A 19,187-nucleotide genomic window follows, 5' to 3' on the forward strand; every position below is an offset into this window, starting at 1 on the left:
GACCCGAACTGTGAATTTTTTGTACCGTTTCGCCTCTACTGTATATCTCGTTCACAATAAAATTATATGGCTTAAATTAGGTTAAAAACTATGTACGAGAAATTCTATGTTCAATTTCGAGTCATAGAAATGGAAATTTTATGCTCTGGTTAAAAAAGAAAGCAAACAAAAAGAAAGATAAATCACTCACAAATTTCTCAGAGTCCTATGAATACAAGGTTGATGTGTGGAGTTTTTGAAAGGAAAAGAAAAAGAAAACTGACAAATGTTTCTCAATCATCATAATTATATAAAATGCCAGTGATTTTCTCAGTGGCATTTTCACAAGGGTCTATTGAATGGCACATATTTTATGCAAAGTATCTTGAAAAATGTGCTAATCAAATACAGGGGAGAAAGCGTCAGCTGAAGGACAATCAAACCCACGGCCAAAGAGGGCATCCAAGAAAATCCGGCAAGGTGGCTATTACAGTTACCTTCCATTTGCATCTTTAACTATTTGAGATAAATTGTCATTAATAAACACTCAAACAGCTTGCCATTAAAAAAATAGCATTAAGGAAGGATAGGAGAGACTGGTAGAAATGGACAGGATGAAAAAAATGGTTAAATTAAGCTGCTCTGTAGATGCTACTTTGAGGGGGGTTTGTTAAAATTTTCTAACTGAACATTTCAGCATTAAAAGCTGGAAAAAAAACAGTGGCAGAGATGAAAAAAGCACTAACTGCAGCAGTTTTGAGAAGGCAATTTAGCAATAAAGGCACACTCAGCTGATAGGTTTAAGTGTAAGTGATACGCTGATGGAAGGCGTGATGACATTGTGCGTACAGTGTGTCTCTCCGTCAGCTCTGTAAAGTGCATTTCCACGCTACTGATGCACGTAATCATCAGCAAAAGTTGCAAAACCGCTGAAGGTGAATTTTCTTCGACGTCTAGACGGAACTATTGAGCGTAAGGAATAAAAAACAAAACAAGTTCACTTGCTGTAAGTAAGTCGGTGTTGTTATTGTGAAACACTTATGGATGGACCTAGTGCACTCCTTCACTCCTGTGGCTGGGTTTCAGTTCACCCTGAATGGCCACAGGTACCTCACCTTTGTACTTCGTATTCTTCCTCTTAATCTTCCACTTTTCCTCACAGCCGATCTCCATTTTTTTCCCTCAAAATAACACAGTTAAAAAACTGTAAATGTAAAAGATATTATGGAAATGGAATTCCTAGAAATGTCTTTTTCAGCTAATCTTTTGGATTTGGATTAGAATTTTCAGGGATTCCCAAGGGCATACTGTTGCCCAAGGGGGAGGACTGTTGCCCAAGGGGACCGTTGCCCAAGGGGGGGACCGTTGCCCAAGGGGGGACCGTTGCCCAAGGGGATACTGTTGCCCAAGTGGGAGTACTGTTGCCCAAGGGGGGGGACTGTTGCCCAAGAGGGGGCTGTTGCCCAAGGGGGGGCTGTTGAGGAGTAATGTAATTATAGGCAAAGTATCTGAGTCATTCACCATGAATAAAAATGCTATTAGGAATTAGAAATAAACCCAAATACTATCCATACACCCTCTAGGCATAATTTTATAACCACGGATCAGGCATAACATTATGACCACCTGCCAAAACCAGCCTTCGCTACCCACGTGCATCACCATTGTTTCTACCTTGGACCATTTTTGATAGATACTGACTACTGCAGACCAGGAACATCCCACAAGAGCTGCAGTTTCAGAGATGCTCTGACCTAGTCATCTAGACGTCAAAGTTGGCCCTCGTCAAACTCACTCAAATCCTTACGCTTGCCCATTTTTTCTGCTTTTAACACGTCAACTTTGAGGAGATAAAATGTTCACTTGCTGCCAAATATATCCCACACATCAACAGTTGCCATGATGATGATTTACTCAGTGTTATTCACTTCACCTGTCAGTGATCATAAAGTTATGCCTGATTGGTGTATCTGAGCAGCTGTATGACGTATGCATGGAAATTTCTCACCAATTCTGACTGGATACTCCTGACTGAACGAAAGTCCTTTCATTATACAAAATTATTATTCTAAATCATGCAGAACCTGACACACAGTAGTTTTAACACCGTACACTATGTCTAAAAAGAATTGCGTCATATATTAGGTGAAAATAAACCCAGACAGCGCAAAAAAAACCTCTAGATGTCTAGGGGTGAAATTCCAATCAGTACCTCATCACTATGTCTGATGATTCACACCAAACTCAAGGCCTTTAATCTGCAACTGATTATCACTGGGAAATTCAAATCCAATTCTGCTTTACATCAAAGATGATGAAAGTTTCCATTTAAGAATAAAAAAATCTGGTTTCAAAAGAGAAACCATAACAAAAACACGTGCAAATGTTTGCAAGATGTTTCATAGTCTGGCGACAGTGACGCAGATACACGGCTGATGTGTTACGCCATCAATCTCGTCCTCACCGTTTGCGTCACCCGACAGCTCAGGCTCTTCTCCTGCTGATTTATTTACTATCTGCTGCATCAGGACCCGGACAACATAAACTACAGGTTTACGAGTGTGTACTGGTGTGAAGTGGCTTTCTCACAGCGAGCCTCTGAGGGCCTCTTCATGTCAAATGGAGAACACATTAAACACACAACACACTCTTATGCAGCAAAACAGTAGCAGGAACCTCTAATCTCCATCAGATTTAATAAGTCAACAGTCAGGCCCCTAAATCTTTCCAGTATTGCTCACTGAAAGCTGTTTTTCATTTCAGCAGACGGGATTCTAAGTAATCTGCAGGGATATCCTTATAGGAACAGCACTGAGTGGAGAAGGGAAGTGGTAGAAGGTTGAGAACAGGTCGGCCATGATGAATCTGTGACTGAACAGGTGGAAAGATTGGAGTTGCGAGATCGTGGCCTCAGCATCAGGAGGAGATGTCTTGTGGATCTGTGAAATGTACTACCATACACATACCATGTGCAGATACACCATACAATTACGCAGGTATTCTTGATCCCTGTTCCTGATTCCATTTTCTGCTCTGCCTCCCATCATTGGTTTGAACTCTGAACTGTTTCTTGGTTACTGTTTTTGCTCTGCCTAAATTGCTTAGTTTGACAGCTCTTGGATTTTGGACTTGTTTTTGGATATTGGTTTTCCTTGAAATGCTCCGTCTTGAATCGGACCGTGTTTTTGCCTCCGCCCATAATTCTGTCAGCTCTGAACTCGGAAACTGCTTATGAGCTATGTTTTCCTCTCATTGCTTTCATGAAGACTGTTTAAGTTTGTATCTGCCTTGCATCATGTGTTCCTGACAAATTTTAGTTCTTGTCTTTTTCCTTTTAATCACCTTTTATTGTATGTTCTGCTAAATTATGTACTTTAATGAATTTAATTAATTACAAATAAAAGTATGGTACCCCATACTGATCACCTTTTTTTAAGGCTCCTGTGTAGGCTAGGCCATGTCTGGACTTACTGTCATTTTCAAGTTACTGTGGGTTCATTGGAACGCATCTCCATCGCAAGTCAGGGAATTCCTGTAGAACTTTATCGAAGGAACTCTTTAGTAAAAACCAAGCAAAAATCAAATCAAAAATCAAGAGTTTTCTAAAACCAAATGTTTCCAAATTTTGTTAATACTTTTTTTTCTAAACATGACCACCTTTTCAACTTATTGAAAGTATTCTTTCCACATATTCTTTACATTGTGGTCATTTTTGAGTTTCGGTCATTTTTTAGGATTTAATTTACTACATTGCTTTGAAGGCATCACCACAAAGTTCAACATTCCCTGTTTGGTAAAATGACGTTCATAGTTATTACTCTAGTTGGTACTCTAGCTACTTTTGGAGTACACCGCATTATTTGCAGGTGGACCTTGCAGAGGATCCTAAGGATAAACTAGCTTTATTGACACCTGATATAAAAGAAGAGCGAATAGTTTCTGGGTCTTTGTTGTCGTAGGTTTTCAAAGCTTTGGATAAACATGCATTCTATGGTACATTAATCTTTATAGAGTCCAAGCCACATTTATATTATACTGCACTAATTAAAGAAAGGCAACATATTTATCATGTGGACATGAATGAAAGAACACAAAGGAATGTAATATAAATCAGGGAAACAAGTGATTTATATTCTCCCAAACGAAAGAAAAATGAGCGAACTACTTATTTATCTGCGTGAGAACAAATTGGAAAGTGAACCAACAAATTATTTATCCTTGGAAGATGAATTGGAAACGTTTACTCCCTTCTATTTATTCCGAAAATAACCGAGCTCGGCTACAGCTAAACATGAAGGACTGTTCAGTTCATTACACTCTCATTGTTCATCTTTAGTTAGAGCTTTGTCCTGCTCAGAATTGTAGTGGATCTCAGGAATTTAATGTGTGAGGTGTGTGTGGAATTGGACACCAGTTCATGACAGAGCAACATGTATACATTCATGCACTCATTCACACCTGGATGTAACCTTCTGGCAGGTTTTTAGGAAATTAGAGGAAACCGGAGAAAACTTATAGAGGTCCTGGTAGAACTTTGAGTGAAATGCAATAACAGTCTAAGCTGTAAAAAAAAAAAAAAAAAAAACAGTTCATACTAGAAAATGTGTTGCCCATAATCTTAAACATCAAGTCCCGGTTGCAAAACCACCATCATCTTCAACTTGTCTTATCTAGCGAAATCCCCCTACAATGTCACTTAAGGTCACATTTACTTTCCTTTACAACTCCACTGCATTATTACAGGCCGGAGTCCAATTCTCCCAGTGCTCTTATTCTCAGGGGCATTCGAGCACCTCTTCGCCCTCGCCAATGCAACTCACCACTTTCTATTGACTGGAGTGCAGATTAGAGCACTTTTAATACACCACAGACATCCAAGATTAAGCACTAAGGGACACGCTTGACAAAATCCAATTTCCTCTCACCGTTCTGTCCCTCCTCTCTCGGACAGATTTAAAAGTTGGACTTTTTGTGCGAGGTATGAGAGCGACGGCAGAGCAATAGAATGCCGCCGACGTTATTGCGGGTATGTGCGGGTAAATACTGGACGTCCGGATTAAACAGAGCTGTTAAACATTATTCGCACTGTAAGGCATGCATGGCTGACTCCTATTTCCTTCCTGTGTCTCGTTGCCAGTGCGGTAACTCGGTAGAATAGCTCTTACGCTCTACATCCCTTAATTTGATTTATTTCCAGCAGGCTTCCTCGTTATGTTTGGGGAAGGTGAACAACCAGCTGGAGAGGGTGGACTTAGGTGACTGTGCGGATCTCTTGATTACGGGAGGAAATGGCGTGACCTCGGTTAGCCTCGGAGAGGACAGAGTGCATGGAGGCACGTGCTCGTGGGTCAAAAATAGAAGAGGCAAGCAAGGTGAAGGAATCTGTCTGTCTGTCTCTCTCTCTCTTCATCTCTCTGTCCATCTGTCTATCCATCTTTCTAGCTATTAAAATAAAAAACACAACCATGTGGCTTTTTACTACTGACTAGCAGATATTTATTGACTTTCAAACTCGGGTCATATGATGGTATAATACTATCATAATTAAACTTTTCACATCCAATATAATAGGGATAATAAATTTAGCCTTTGTAGCTAAATACCTTTTTTTACATCAATAAAATGGCTGTAAAAAATGTTAAAAATGGCTGCAATAGAAGATCTGCACTGTAGCCTCGACTGTACATGTTTAGGAAACAAATGTCTCTGAACTACAGCCAGATTTTTCATACGTTTTTCGTTTCTCTGGTACGTGGTTCAATCTGCTGAAATGTATTGCCCTTTGAAAATCCCTGAGTCGTACGTACAAAAAGCCGAAGACAACAAATTAGCACCAGCAGTTAGTCTTTTGCTACGCTGCTCAGTAAACCTCTTCGCAGGCTGTAGTCTGTGTACAGCGAGCAACCGACTGATTTGTGTCTCAAATTTGTATCCAACAATAAACTACGTCGATACACAGCTGATTCTAAGCAGCACTTTGTGAACAGTATCCATAGTCCATCCTGCATGTCTATAAAGCTTGGTTTCTCCTTTTATTCATTAGATTTTTCAGCAAATGTATTAAAAATTTTTTTGCAAATATTACTTTACAAACCTACCACTGGTTTTGAATCAAAGTTAGCAAGAAACTGAGGTAAAAAGTGGCATCATTGGTATTTAGCTTTGGGCACCTGTGTTTGTGAGGTAGTGTACAGTGTAAATACGTTTGTATTGTGATTTTCATGAGATTAATGCAAAAGTAATGCAGTAGTACCATTATATTGCTCTCATTATACATTATGATCCCATAGTAACGGGACCCTGTTTGAACATTCCCATTATTACAATAGATTTTTCTAAACTTTCCCCTGTGGTTTTTGACACACTAAAATATATAAATTATTTTTCAATTGGTTTTGCACCTTGTAAGAGGTGAATGTAAGAATTACAAAACAAAATTCACTTATATTTAAAATGATGTGTATTTATCCCTGATGAGCAGGCATGAGGCGACTGCGGCAAGGAAAAACTCTCTTAGATGATCTCTACATGAGCAAGGCAGAGCTTAAAAATCCTAACACTTTTCAAATTACATGTATGGCATTTAGCAGACGCCCTTATCCTGAGCAACTTGGGATTAAGGGCATTGCTCGGGGGCCCAGGAATGGCATATTGGTGTGGCTGGGATTGGAACTCATGAACTTCGGATCCGAACCAAATTAAAATATGTCAAAATAATTTTGAAATCGATTCAAGCTGATTAAAGCAACAAGGGTTTTGGGGTGCAGTTTCCCTAGAAATACTACAAACTTAAGATCCAGATGACCTCTGTGCCCACGATGCTTTTGCAACAAACTGGTCCAATTTGTTGAAAGAAATGTATGATTTAAGAATTTTATATATTCTTTTTTTCAATTATTAGACTACTGTTTTCTTTTTCTAGAATTTCTGAAATTATAGAAATCCCTCCAAATTCAATTCTCAAACGTAGCTTTACACAAGCATGCTCGAGTCCATTTGACTCAACACACATACATCAAAGCCGATCAAAGATTCCATCAAATCAAGTGGACTTTCAGAGACTCAGTCGCTGCTACACACTATTTTAGTGAGGTAAAGTGCAGCCTGAAGCACTTGAGATTGGACTCTGATTTAGCTCGAGTACCAGATGTCAAAGCAAAGATGCTGACAGAGGAAGGGGGGGAGACTGCCGCTCCCCGTCTAATTTGTTTGGAAGGAGCGGAATTGCACAGCCAAAAGGGAATGTCAGCGAGCCATAAACACTTCCTGTCAGGAAAAGAGCGCTTCCTTAATCCTGGAGCTAAAGCCTCTTGGCCTTTATTTCCAGCAAATGAAAGCAAAAACGACGCCCAGTTTACCTCACCCATTGCCGGATCGGCCTGAAACATGTTTTCGGAAAAAGCTCTAGTGAATACATGCTTTAGTGCTACAGTATGCTATGAATTGAAGTAGCCTTGATCAGTAAAAAACCACCCTGGCAATCAGGTCTAGGTAAAAGTTTGCTATTGTAATTATGTTGAAACAATGTGCAGGCATTTGGTGCTAAATATAGATATTACTGCACAACAAGGCGTCTATCCAGGCTAAATTTAGGGGTGAAAATGTAAAAAAAATAAAAATAAATCCGGCTATAGTGCCTTCCATGAAATACAGGAGCGAGTTACATAACCAGAGGCATCCATGTTTCTAGAGTAAGGCTTAAAAATACATCCCGTTCCTCGCACTCCACCCGCACAGCTGGCCATTTTTTCTGCCTTTTCCATTTCTTTTCCTTTCCTCTGGAAAGAGTTGCACCCTTCAAGCTTGAACTTGTGGTGCCCAGATTATGTGTGTCTTCCTGAGTGCTCACCTCGTATGTACTGTTCAGAAAAGCTTGCATGACCCTGACCAGGTCTCATCGACTAAACAGGAGTCCGAGTGGAGCCTTTAATCTGGGACGGGAAGAGGAAGACCACAGTTTAGCTCCATTTAACCTAGATCGTGTTTAAATGCAGGTGCTTCGGGAACGACTGAGGAAAGCTTGCACATTTAGATAGCGAGCTCAAAGCCTGGTAAAACATCGCAAACTCTCACGAACTTATCCGCAACGCATCGCTAACCGCAGCAATGGCAACGGCTGGCTAGTATTTAAACTGGGTGGCGTCATCCTCAACCTCGGGATGCTCATGAATGAAGCTATTTTAGGCCTGAATTTCGAGCATTCCTGAGCAAACCAAACCACAGTTCATCTTGGCTCATGGTTCGGCACGGGAGGCGTTTTCTTCCTTACTTAACCACACTGACACTTCCAGGAAGGATGAGCGTGAATTATGTAGAAAAGGTCTTCTTCAAAAATCCATGTCGGAGTACGCCGAGTTTTGTTTACTTCACAGTGGAGCAAATGTCAACTCTCCTGTCTAACAAAACAGCTACGGATGCCTGGGATATTTCAGTAAATGCATGTAATTGCTCAGCATTCCAGAGAATGCAGGCAGTCTCGTGCCTTCCCTTGACACACATTCAATTACATTTCACAAGTTCTCACAATGACAACAAAAAAAAAAACTCCACCATCACAGCAAACGTGTTCTCACTGTTGCCATATCCACAGAAAGAACTGGACACAGTTTCTGGTGCCTTTATTTCACCAAGAGTTGGGAATTAGATTTAACAAGCTTTAACTGCAAAAACTATTCTAAAAAAGGAGATCCCGAAGCTTTAAAGATTCCCTCAGGTTCGTTAGATTTCATAATCCCTAAGAACATCCCAAATCTCTGCCGCTTGGCAGTTTGAAATGAAATGAATAGGACATCACGTTGAGATAGTAATTGGGTAAGGAATAAAAAATACAACATGCTGTTATAGGAAAGTAATCAGTGAGGTGATGCTGTAATGCAGCACGATGATAACCATGAAGTACATTTGTTTTTGTGAATGGAAGTTTTTAATTCCACTTATTGTAATGTATATTAATATATTTTTTTCTTTTATATATACATTTAATGTTAGATAATATCTATAAACCAAGTTTCCATTATACAACACTACCGAAGCTATGAGTTTCTTTGTTCTGTCTCTTGAAGCTTTCCCGATAAAATGGAAAAAGGATCAAGTCTTTGTCGGAAAATGTAAATTTAAATTGGAGACTCCTTCCAAAAAAAAAAAAAAAAGTTAAACAACATGCATTTTTACTTGCCATTCAATTTCATCCTCAGGCAGCTCAACTGATTCTGTTTGCTGCATCAGGTAATATGCAAATCCACCTATAACCCTTAACTAACTTCCTGCATTGTTCTTTTGTTTCTTGTTGTTTTATGCAAAAGATTTTAGCCACATCAAAAGCTGTAATTTTGCATGCTGTTTCTGTCTTCAAACTCAGCGGAAGAAGGCAACTGCACAGATACAGGATGTATAATCAGTAATAATCAGTATATAATAATAAAATAATATAATCAGTACTTTTTTATACTCTACTATCTTTTTATGATTACATTTGATTATGAAGGTTCCATAATGAATTGCAGTGTTTCTTACAAAATACTCTCACCTTTCACATTTGGGGTTGACACCAGAATTAAAAATATATCATATAAATATACCATCTGTGAGAAAACGGATTTATTGTTCAAATTTGGTCTGAATAGTTTGGTGTATTTACACCAATATAACCTCCTTTTCCCCTTGAAATTACACCTATTGCCTGTCTTTGTTAAATTCAGGATCAAATTTAACCTTTTTTTTTCCAGTAAGCAGCTCTGTTTGGGTCTGTTACTCTGGGCCATTTAAGAATAATCTACAAACAAAGTCATTGCAAATGTCTCACTAACAAGTCATCTCAACACTACAGCCCTAAAAGTTCTTCTATAAACGCCTGTTCGAAGAAGAATCCTGCGAAATACCCGAGGGACGGCAACACTTGCTCATGTTCTGACACAAATAAACCTTCAAGCGAAGAAATTGAAAAAATAGGGCTGTAGCTGACTATGCAATCAACCAATGTTACACCAACGCTAACAAAGTTACAACATGTCTGCATTTATTAGTCACACGGTGGTCATCAAATGCAATTAGTTTAACAACAAAATAGCATCACTAGCAATACAGCAAGGTTTTGGGACTTGGGCCAAATCCTTGCAATTCCATGATATATATATATATATATATATATTCGCCCTTGTATTTTTTCTATTCTCTTTTAATAAGAATCGATCCATTCCAAAAAAAAAAAATGCTTGCATCAGCTTAGGTTTTAAACCTGACAGAGATGTAAATAAAATAACTGATTACGATGCAACTCCCAGAAGGCTGTAAGATACATTTAAAACTATTAAGCCACTGTTAGACACTTGATCCACCTTTTATGTCACGGCTTTGCTCGGCATTTCTGAAGACTTAATAGACTTAATCAGTAAAACAAACACATCTTTGCTAAACAGACGTGGTGCTCCGCAGCGTTCGCTCTATATAAATATAGATTTTTTCTCTAAATATTGATCTAAACCCCTATGCTAATGTGAATGCACTGCATAGTTAGCATAGTAGTCTTAACTAGGGGTAGGCATGAGCAGTCAAAGTAATGACAGTGATCGATTATTATAACACAATACATAAAATCTGATACATCCAGTAAAAAAAAATGTTAATTATAGAAGAAGTGATTAGTTACAGTAATAATCAGGACTGAAAAAAATTGGTCAAAGTCTTGTTGGCAAATTTTCTGCCATGGTTCAAAAAATCATAGAGGCCATTGTTCAGATTTGAGGAAATGTTTTACCTCAGTTTGAATTTCTGAGGTTTTTACCTCAGAAAAGTGCACGATTGTGTCCGACAGTCAAAACATTAGCTGAATAATACAGAGTTGTAGACAGATCATCAGCCCAAAGTAATATTTTTTACCACAGGTAGATTTATTTGCTAACAAAATGTGAATAAACACCTAGCTAAAGATGTGTGTATGTTACATTTAGTTTTTGTGGATGAAAATAATGGGATATACAATCTCTGATTCGCATGTGATGCTAGTAGAGGGTCTACAAAATCAAGATATTAGCCAAAGACATGCTGTCATGGTACAAACATGATAAGTTGCTTAGAGATGGAAGTACTTTTCCAGACATTTTTAGGTCACTACTCAGACCAGAGTAATATTTTTTTACCTCATGACTGCTAGCAGAATATGACTTATAGCATCTAACGTCAAACCTAATGCTAGATATTCTGTTTGAATGATAAAGTAGACTCAAAATTTGGCCTCAGCATTTGGTAAACACACGGCTACACCTGAGAGATAAAAATGTAAACAATGTGCAAGGTCAGGCATGTATGAAAACGTATGTGTGTGTGGGCTTGTTTGCATTGGTGCGTTTGTTTGTTTGCTCCCATTATCTGCTGTTTATGTTTGACTAATTCACTTTGAGAAGTCCTTGAGCACATTGTGCTGAGAGTGAAGAAAGTAAAGTGTGTGTGTGTCGCTGAGGGTGCGCTGGTGTTAATTAGCACTACGGCAAGATGCTAATTGATAATCTACTGAACTCAGTCACTCATGAAGACCTGATTGTTATAAACCAAAACACATTTAGTGTAATGATGCCAAGAGCTAAGACCTAAAACCATGTCGCACGCTTAAGTCTGCGTGCCATACCATGCATTTCGAATGCTAATGACGGCAATAACAATCCTATATCGCTTCATTTCCACCTTAAATCCTGCCATCACATTACAGTTCCGTTAGTCATTGGGCCTCTTAAACTGAAGCTTAGACTGAAGCATTTGGAAAGTACTAAATGAAGGCCCAATTGCCATTGTTTTCAAGCTCACTGTTATATGAAATGGATGCAGCTATTGGCAATCTAAGCATTAGCTAAACACTTGTATAATTAGCCACCACTAGCAAAGTCATTTAATTATCACTAGCCTATCTGCAGTGTCCAGAGAATAAGAGTGTGTCAGTCTCTTGGAACCAACATATGATAGCCAGCCAAATGTGACTCATTAATTAGGTGACATAACTTTTATTGTTCACAGTATGCATTAATGACTGATTCTGACATTATTAATATAAAAGAAACCCTTAATGGTAAAATCTACATTTCTAGTACTATTTGGCTAATACTAGTTGCTGGCCCTCATTCCATGCCCCCAAAGCTAAACATGAACTTGATCAAAAGCTTTCAACAAATGCAAAATATCTCAAATATTTGTAGCTAAATTAAAATGATTAAAATATTTGTAGATTAAAAAATGTAAAGTTAAAAAAAAACAAAAAACGATTTAAATAAATGCATGAAATGAACTCGTTTACCTGCCAGTATATCATTTTCAAGGTTTAGATTTGTAGAAATGTATAGAAATTAGCTTAATAAACATTCTGCATTGTTACAGAGAATATTAGATAAATTAACCCATATTCAGTATATTTTTACCTCCGATGATATGCACTTGTCATGGACACATTTTATGCTGAATTTACATTACAGTTAATAATGATTGTAAATTGTTTCTTTGATGTGATTTATCAGAAATAATTCTACCTTTCACTCAGATTTGTGTAAATAACTACGTGAATAAAGATACAGCTTATTATCATTATTAGTTTTATTAATTAGTATACAATTCACTGAGGGAAGAAAACTGGAGTCTCCGGTTTAAAGCATTAATAACGATGTTGGCCAACAGTCAGGCTCCACTTCTCTGGAGACAAGATCCAGATTTTAATTATACACACAATCATTTCCTCATGTGTGATTGAAACTGTACATAGAAAATTTTGAGCTATACCTGCCAAAAATCACAGTGTACAAACAGAACTGCAGTACAAGCCAGAACATGGTGATACCATTCACACAAATGTGCTGCTTTGTATTAGTCTTTTTTACCTGGTACGTTTCCTGTTAAACGCCTCAGGGTGGTCAAACCATTGATTGTATTCTAATGAGGTTAATGAACAAAACGTGCTGAAGAATTGATTATTTTCCACTGACTACGTGTAATTTGTCAAAACATTTCCTCTTTTGATGTAAAGTAGGAAGGGCTTATTCAAAAAGGAAGTTTACCCAAGTTGTTCCCTCACCTCACCAAGTCTTATGGAAAGGTTTCAAACCCAGTATCCAATATCGTCTGAACATTTGTCTGGCGACCAGCTTTAGAATCTTAGTCTGCATATTCTCTGATTTCCGTATGTTGGTTTTCTTTTTTCTTCAAGGATGTTTTCAGAAGAAAACACATTCACCGGGTTGAAAATATTCAAAGCAACCTATTAAAAACAACGTCTTTTTTCTTTCGAGTTTTTTTTCTCGGTGAGTAAACACGCTTGTGGTTAAATGGTCCCTCAAATGGTTCCTTCCAGTAAAAGTAGGTGGTTCATAGTCATGTTTATTCACAAAACACACCAGGCTCTTTAACAAAGAGTTTAAAATCTGGCTCACTAGTCTAGATGTCAGGCAACAAAAGGAGAGGAAGTCCTGAATGATTCAGGGGCCCAGAGATAAACAAGAGTCCTAGAGCATGTGTCTTGAGGCAGAGAGTGTTGGAGTAGGATCAGGTTTCAGTTTTTCGTTGCAGGGCCTCAACCCTGAACCAAGTAGATTCACATGCCTTCGTAGCGTATTATTTCTATAGACATGCTTAACACTATGCATTGAGATTTCCTATAGCATTTCACACTATTCTTTAGAGGTTCAATTCTAATTGGAAAAATACAGAATATATCTAAAGTTATTGGAAATGATTAAAAATCCTTCGTATCCATCATCACACTGAATAGACACTCATACAGGCACGGCGGACTCAAACACAAATGCTACACAACAGCCGCATGTTACAACACACTGGAGAGTTTGCTGTGAATATCATTTAATTGCTTCCAACCTGGGCCAGAGCAAGCGACATTAAAGCGAGAAAAGCTGCACGTGCAATCTGTTGTACTGTAATTCCATGTGTGAAGACGCCTCTTTTGAGCTGCTAGCAAAAATAAATAAGGTGGACTATTACGGGGTTAGGGGTGTTTATGGTTAGACATTTTCATAGTATGGTAGCCTGGAAAAATATCACTGTTCTAACGGACCATTAAAAAAACCCACACAAGTTAATGGTAAAAAATAATAATAATAATAATTGTAGGAAATACTTATTTTAAATTCTTTGATCGCTCCTCAACTTGGAATTCCTACTCAGGAATTCTGGATGGTGTCCTCAAGTCCAAATAATGTTCTTTAGCTCAATCACTATACAATTTAATTGTTTGTAAGTGAGTTGATGGCACCTAGGGAGTGAACCTGGGATGCTGGGATTCACTGCTGAACCCTCTGGAGATGTCGTGGGCCTATCAGCAGAACACCCAGGAAGGAGGGCACCCACTCTCAGTTGACCATCCCACGGAGTCTCAACGGTGCCTCAGTGTACTGAGTTACGAGAAAGGAGCAACCTCAGGAGAAGGAAGGACTGAGGAGTAGTGTGGCAGAGGGAGCCATCACTTAATTGACCATCCCACAGAGTCTCAACGGTGCCTCAAGTATGCATTAAGGGATATCAACATCAAGTCCTATACAACAGATCTGTTTGTCAAGTATATAACAATATTTCGTGAAGGTTCGAGAGGGAAAATAACTGAAGGTAGCTGGCTAGCGTTTTGCTAGCCCCCATTTTTATTAGCTTGAAGGTTAAAATGAAGTTGAAAATGACATCATTCAGAGGAATCCCATTTCTGGGGCAAATCAAATGCAGTATTAAGAACTTTATCTAGTAATACATTGACTGTAATCAAAGGAAAAAAGTTATATGTGAAGTAACCATCGAATCCTACTCCATTATTACATGTGAAAGCTTAACTTGTGAAAGACCTCAGCAGAATCTAAATGTTGTACTTATGAGATTTTGTTTTGAGTTCAACCTCCAGAGTCACATATTGTCCCTCAGACAAGCTCTTCGCATATAACTTGTCTCCTGAATTGAATTCTGAGTCACAACCAGCACATTTCTAGCCTCGTAATCTTTTGTCCACCACCGTAGCACCAACCTACCCTAAAGTTTTGCCTCCACTTCTTTGCCTGCTTGCCTTTAATCCCTTCAGACAACGCACAAAATCCTAAAACGTGATGACGCATTTCAGTAACTTAACACGTTAATCTGTTCCATCTTGTGTTATATCCACATCAGATAATCTAAAGTTGTGTGCGATCATCACACCACCCTAAAATGCTAAGCATTTTCTTTCGTTACGGAAAACCACGCCATTTTTTTTTTATCCGTTTATTGTTACATTTTATGTAACTGAACAGGTTAGTTCCTGGTATCGCTTACATTATGGCAGCTACAAACAGTTCCCTCACCAAACTTCTCCCTCATATCACAAATCCGAAGTTTGTTATAGAGAAACCACAACAGGCGAAGTTTTATTTCCATTTAGTCCCCATTAAGTTCTCAAGCCTGAAGAGTTTCTCATGGAAGAAAAGGGATATCTTCAAGGGATGGTATTAGAGATTCCCTAAGAACAAGAAAACTCTCATTAAATAAATTCACAAACCTATTTCAATCTGTTCGTGTGGAGCGTCTGCCAGTGGTGTGTAAAATTGTTACTATAGAAATGGTAATGTATAAGAACAAATTTGGGTGTGTTCGAACCGAAAACACACTACAACCTACATGATTGTATGGAGCTGAAAGACAGGATTGAGAAACGCTGCACTCACTTTACCTCAGATTCTCTCGCTGCATGTGTGTGTGTGTGTGTGTATGTGTGTGTGTAAGTGCCACACCTTGCAGAGAGGTGCGGCAGGTATGATAGAGAGGAAAAGGAAGTCTAGGATCAGTGACACAGTTTGCACAACTCGAGCACTCCTGGCTTTTTTCCGAACGCAAACCAAACCCCTACAACCTGATGTAATTAAACAAACACGTGAGTGTGTGTTCGGGATGTGTTCCTTGTTCGGGTGTTAGATTAGTGGAATAACAAGTGTTAAGCAATAACACGAGTGAGTCAGGAGCTGAGGCATGATGTGAGCATTAGAAAGGAGCTTCAGTGAATATTAATAATCACATAGTAAACATTTCGGGCTGAACTGACACTCAAGCCCTGATTTTTTTTAAAAAGCAGCGTTGGAGGGTCATTAGGAATAAAGTCGTGCTGTCACATGACTGAAGACACCTGAATGTGGATGGCGTGCCACAAACGTCCTGCCAAATGCTCGACATCAACCCGTGCTGAGAAGCAGATAAAGCAACTTGTTTTGCAGGTTTTGACAAGAAGACCACGTGCAGAGTAGCAGGATCACACACACACACACACACACTTCGTCCTGTACTGCTCTAAACTGACACGTGAACACGTTAATACTATTATTATCGTTTTATAATTAATATAATATATTACAATTATGCTTTCAATTATTTGGGATGAGTATCTGTCTAACATGATTTTTACGATAGCATAAATACATGACTCTTTACGATAGATAGATAGATAGATAGATAGATAGATAGATAGATAGATAGATAGATAGATAGATAGATAGATATTCTAAAAAATTTTTACTTATTCTTAATAGTAACTTCTTGTTTTTTCATCTTCATTGCTCGTCTTATTTATTAATTGCCAGGCTGAAGGTTTCTGGAAGAACATTCGTCCCAAATACATCCAAGATCTACTTTTCAATAAAACAAATACACCCCCAAATATCAAATAATACATGCCTTAACAAAAAAGTCCTGAATTATATTCATTAAATGGAGCATTTAAATCCCATCTCTACACCCAGACCCCGAAGCATGTCCCTCACACCATGTTCAGAATCTACCTTCGCTCCTTCAGACGCCCCTTCACGTGAATTCGCAACGAACGACTTCCTACCCATTAGAGCAAAACCTCGAACGATCTAAAACCCATCACAATAACGTCTACCTTTACAATCATCTTTGTTTTTTCAGTGATCAACTGTAAAGCTTTATATCCTGAGAGCAAAGATGTAATATATGGATTGAACCTGCTCTGAGACCTTCTGGCTTGTGGATGACAAATGAAATGCTGGTGGGTTTTTGGCTTGCGATATGGGACGGTGAAGAAGAGAATCATGGAAGAACATATTAGGGAGTTTGTAACAGTTATGGAAATCACAAGACAGGCAGACAGACAGATAGATACTAAAAAATGTGACTTATTATTAATAGTAATTTCTTGTTCTTTCATCTTTTTTGCTCGTCTTATTTTGTTTATTGCCAGGCTGAAGGTTTCTGGAAGAACATTCGTCCGAAATACATCCAAGATCTACTTTTTAATAAAACAAATAAACCCCCAAATAGCAAATAATACATGCCTTAACAAAATGAACTTTTATTCACTTATGAGTTAAGATCTTAATTCTGTTTGACTTTTGAAGTAAATGGATTGACACTACAACAAAATCCAAAAGTCCAAAGGACAAAAAACTTGGAAAAGTAAAGTGCAAAAATAAAAGCTGTAAGATCAAATAAATCTCTTTCTAACTTCAAAGTTGGTGTTTTATGGCATTTCCACATTTCTGCTGATTTGAGTCTAATAATGAATATTTTTTTATTTGAACTTCTCCAGTCTCTCTGCTGTGGACAGGTGAAGATAAACCATGCGCTTCTCACCTTGTCCTGTTTAGTCTCATGCTCGGCGGCTGGAGATGTGGGAGATCTTGCGCTCCCTGCAGCCGCCTGGTTCGCGCTGCTGCCGCCAGTTCCACCGGCACCGGTACCACCACCACCACTACCGGCACCTCCGCCACCTCCTCCACCGCCAGGACCCGGGCTCGCGTTGCTCCTCTCCAGCGTCTCCACTTTGATGAGCCGGTGTTTCGGGGACACGTACTTCACCTCCGAGAGCGGTGCGCCCGAGAACGGAGTGCTGGCGCCGGCCGCGTATGGGTCCTCGAAGTCCAGGTCCTTTTGGAGTTTGTAGGCGGCGAGGATATCCGGCTGCGCGGGGCTCGGGTAGCTCACGCCTACTGTGCCAGCGCCCGCGTGTTGGTAGGCAGCGGCGGCCGCGTGGCAGTGCCGGTAGTCCGGTCTTGGAGGCGCCGGCGGCGAGGCTTTGGCGCTCTTGAATCCCAGGTGCTCCTTGAACCATTTGGCCATGGTGCCAGCGCATCGCTCACCGCTCCGACACGCCGAGGTTTCCGGTCCGGGTTTCCGTGGTTCCGCGGTGCGTCTCCCCCGTTCAACCCGCGGCTCTTTCGCTCTCTCTTTCTGTACGATCTCTTCCTCTTTCTCGCTCTCTCTCTCCTTCTCCTTCTCTCTCTTTCTCTCTCTCGCCCGTTTCTGACCCGCGATCACTTTCCACGCTGTGGAAACTCCGGCTGTGTGAGCGCGTCCCCGAGCGCTCAGCCCACGTTTCTCTGCGCGCAAAGGTTGCCAGGTTGCGTTTTAGTTTTCTTTTCCCCCAAAACGGGTTGCCAGATTGAAACAGTCCTATTACACTAAAACACACTCCAAACCTGGTTCACACACTCCAACAAACGTAATCAGTCCCCTGATAATTTTTTTAGCTGATATTCTCGAGATTTACACTTATTCAAAAAACAAAAGTATAAAAGTATGCAACCTGGCAACCCTGTAAAGCCTGTGCTTTGTGAATGGAGGTCTACATCTCCGCCTGTCTGTGTGACGCGTTATAGCAGGAGCAGGATCACTCCAATACTGACAGCTCAGTAACATCAGGAAGCACAAAGCACAAACATACAATACAATACAATCTGAATAATCAAAGAAAAAAACAAAGTACAACAATGCATAACTACACCAACCAGGCATAACATTATGACATTATGACCAGTAAAGTGAATAACACTGATTATCTCTTCATCCTGACACCTGTTAGTGGGAGGGGTATATTAGGAAACAAGGTAATATTTTATCCTCGGAGTTGTGGTAAGCAGGAAAACTGGGCAAGCATATGGATTTGACCGAGTTTGAAAAGGACCAAATTGGGACGTCTAGACGTCTGGGTCAGAGCATCTCCGAAACTGCAGCTCTTGTGGGATGTTCCTGGTCTGCAGTGGTCAGTATCTATCAAAAGTGGTCCAAGGAAGGAACAGTGGTGAACCACCAATCATTGATGCACGTGGGGAGCGAAGGCTGGCCCGTGTGGTCCGATCCAACAGACGAGCTCATGTGGCTCAAATTGCTGAAGAAGATAATGCTGTTAATGTTCGACGGGTCACAACTGTTTTGACAGAAAAAGAGGGACCAACACAATATTAGAATTTAGACATACA

At 39.5% G+C, this 19,187-nt stretch overlaps 1 protein-coding gene across 3 annotated transcripts in view; it reads right to left on the reverse strand.

Moving 5' to 3' along the window:
- The window catches only part of zgc:158464 (uncharacterized protein LOC791139 homolog), a 150,193-nt gene extending 131,862 nt beyond the window's left edge, over nt 1-18,331 (reverse strand). Inside the window, exon 1 of one of the 3 annotated variants that reach the window (XM_046864175.1) lies at nt 17,563-18,331. In XM_046864175.1, coding sequence (XP_046720131.1) covers nt 17,563-18,048 — 486 coding nt within the window. In that variant the 5' untranslated portion in view covers nt 18,049-18,331. The remainder of the gene's footprint in view (nt 1-17,562) is intronic. The other 2 variants (XM_046864176.1, XM_046864177.1) reach the window with 2 other exon arrangements.
- Between the last annotated feature and the right edge of the window lie 856 nt (nt 18,332-19,187).

The sequence above is a fragment of the Silurus meridionalis genome, chromosome 13 (assembly GCF_014805685.1).
Source record: "Silurus meridionalis isolate SWU-2019-XX chromosome 13, ASM1480568v1, whole genome shotgun sequence".
Taxonomy (NCBI): Eukaryota; Metazoa; Chordata; class Actinopteri; order Siluriformes; family Siluridae; genus Silurus; species Silurus meridionalis.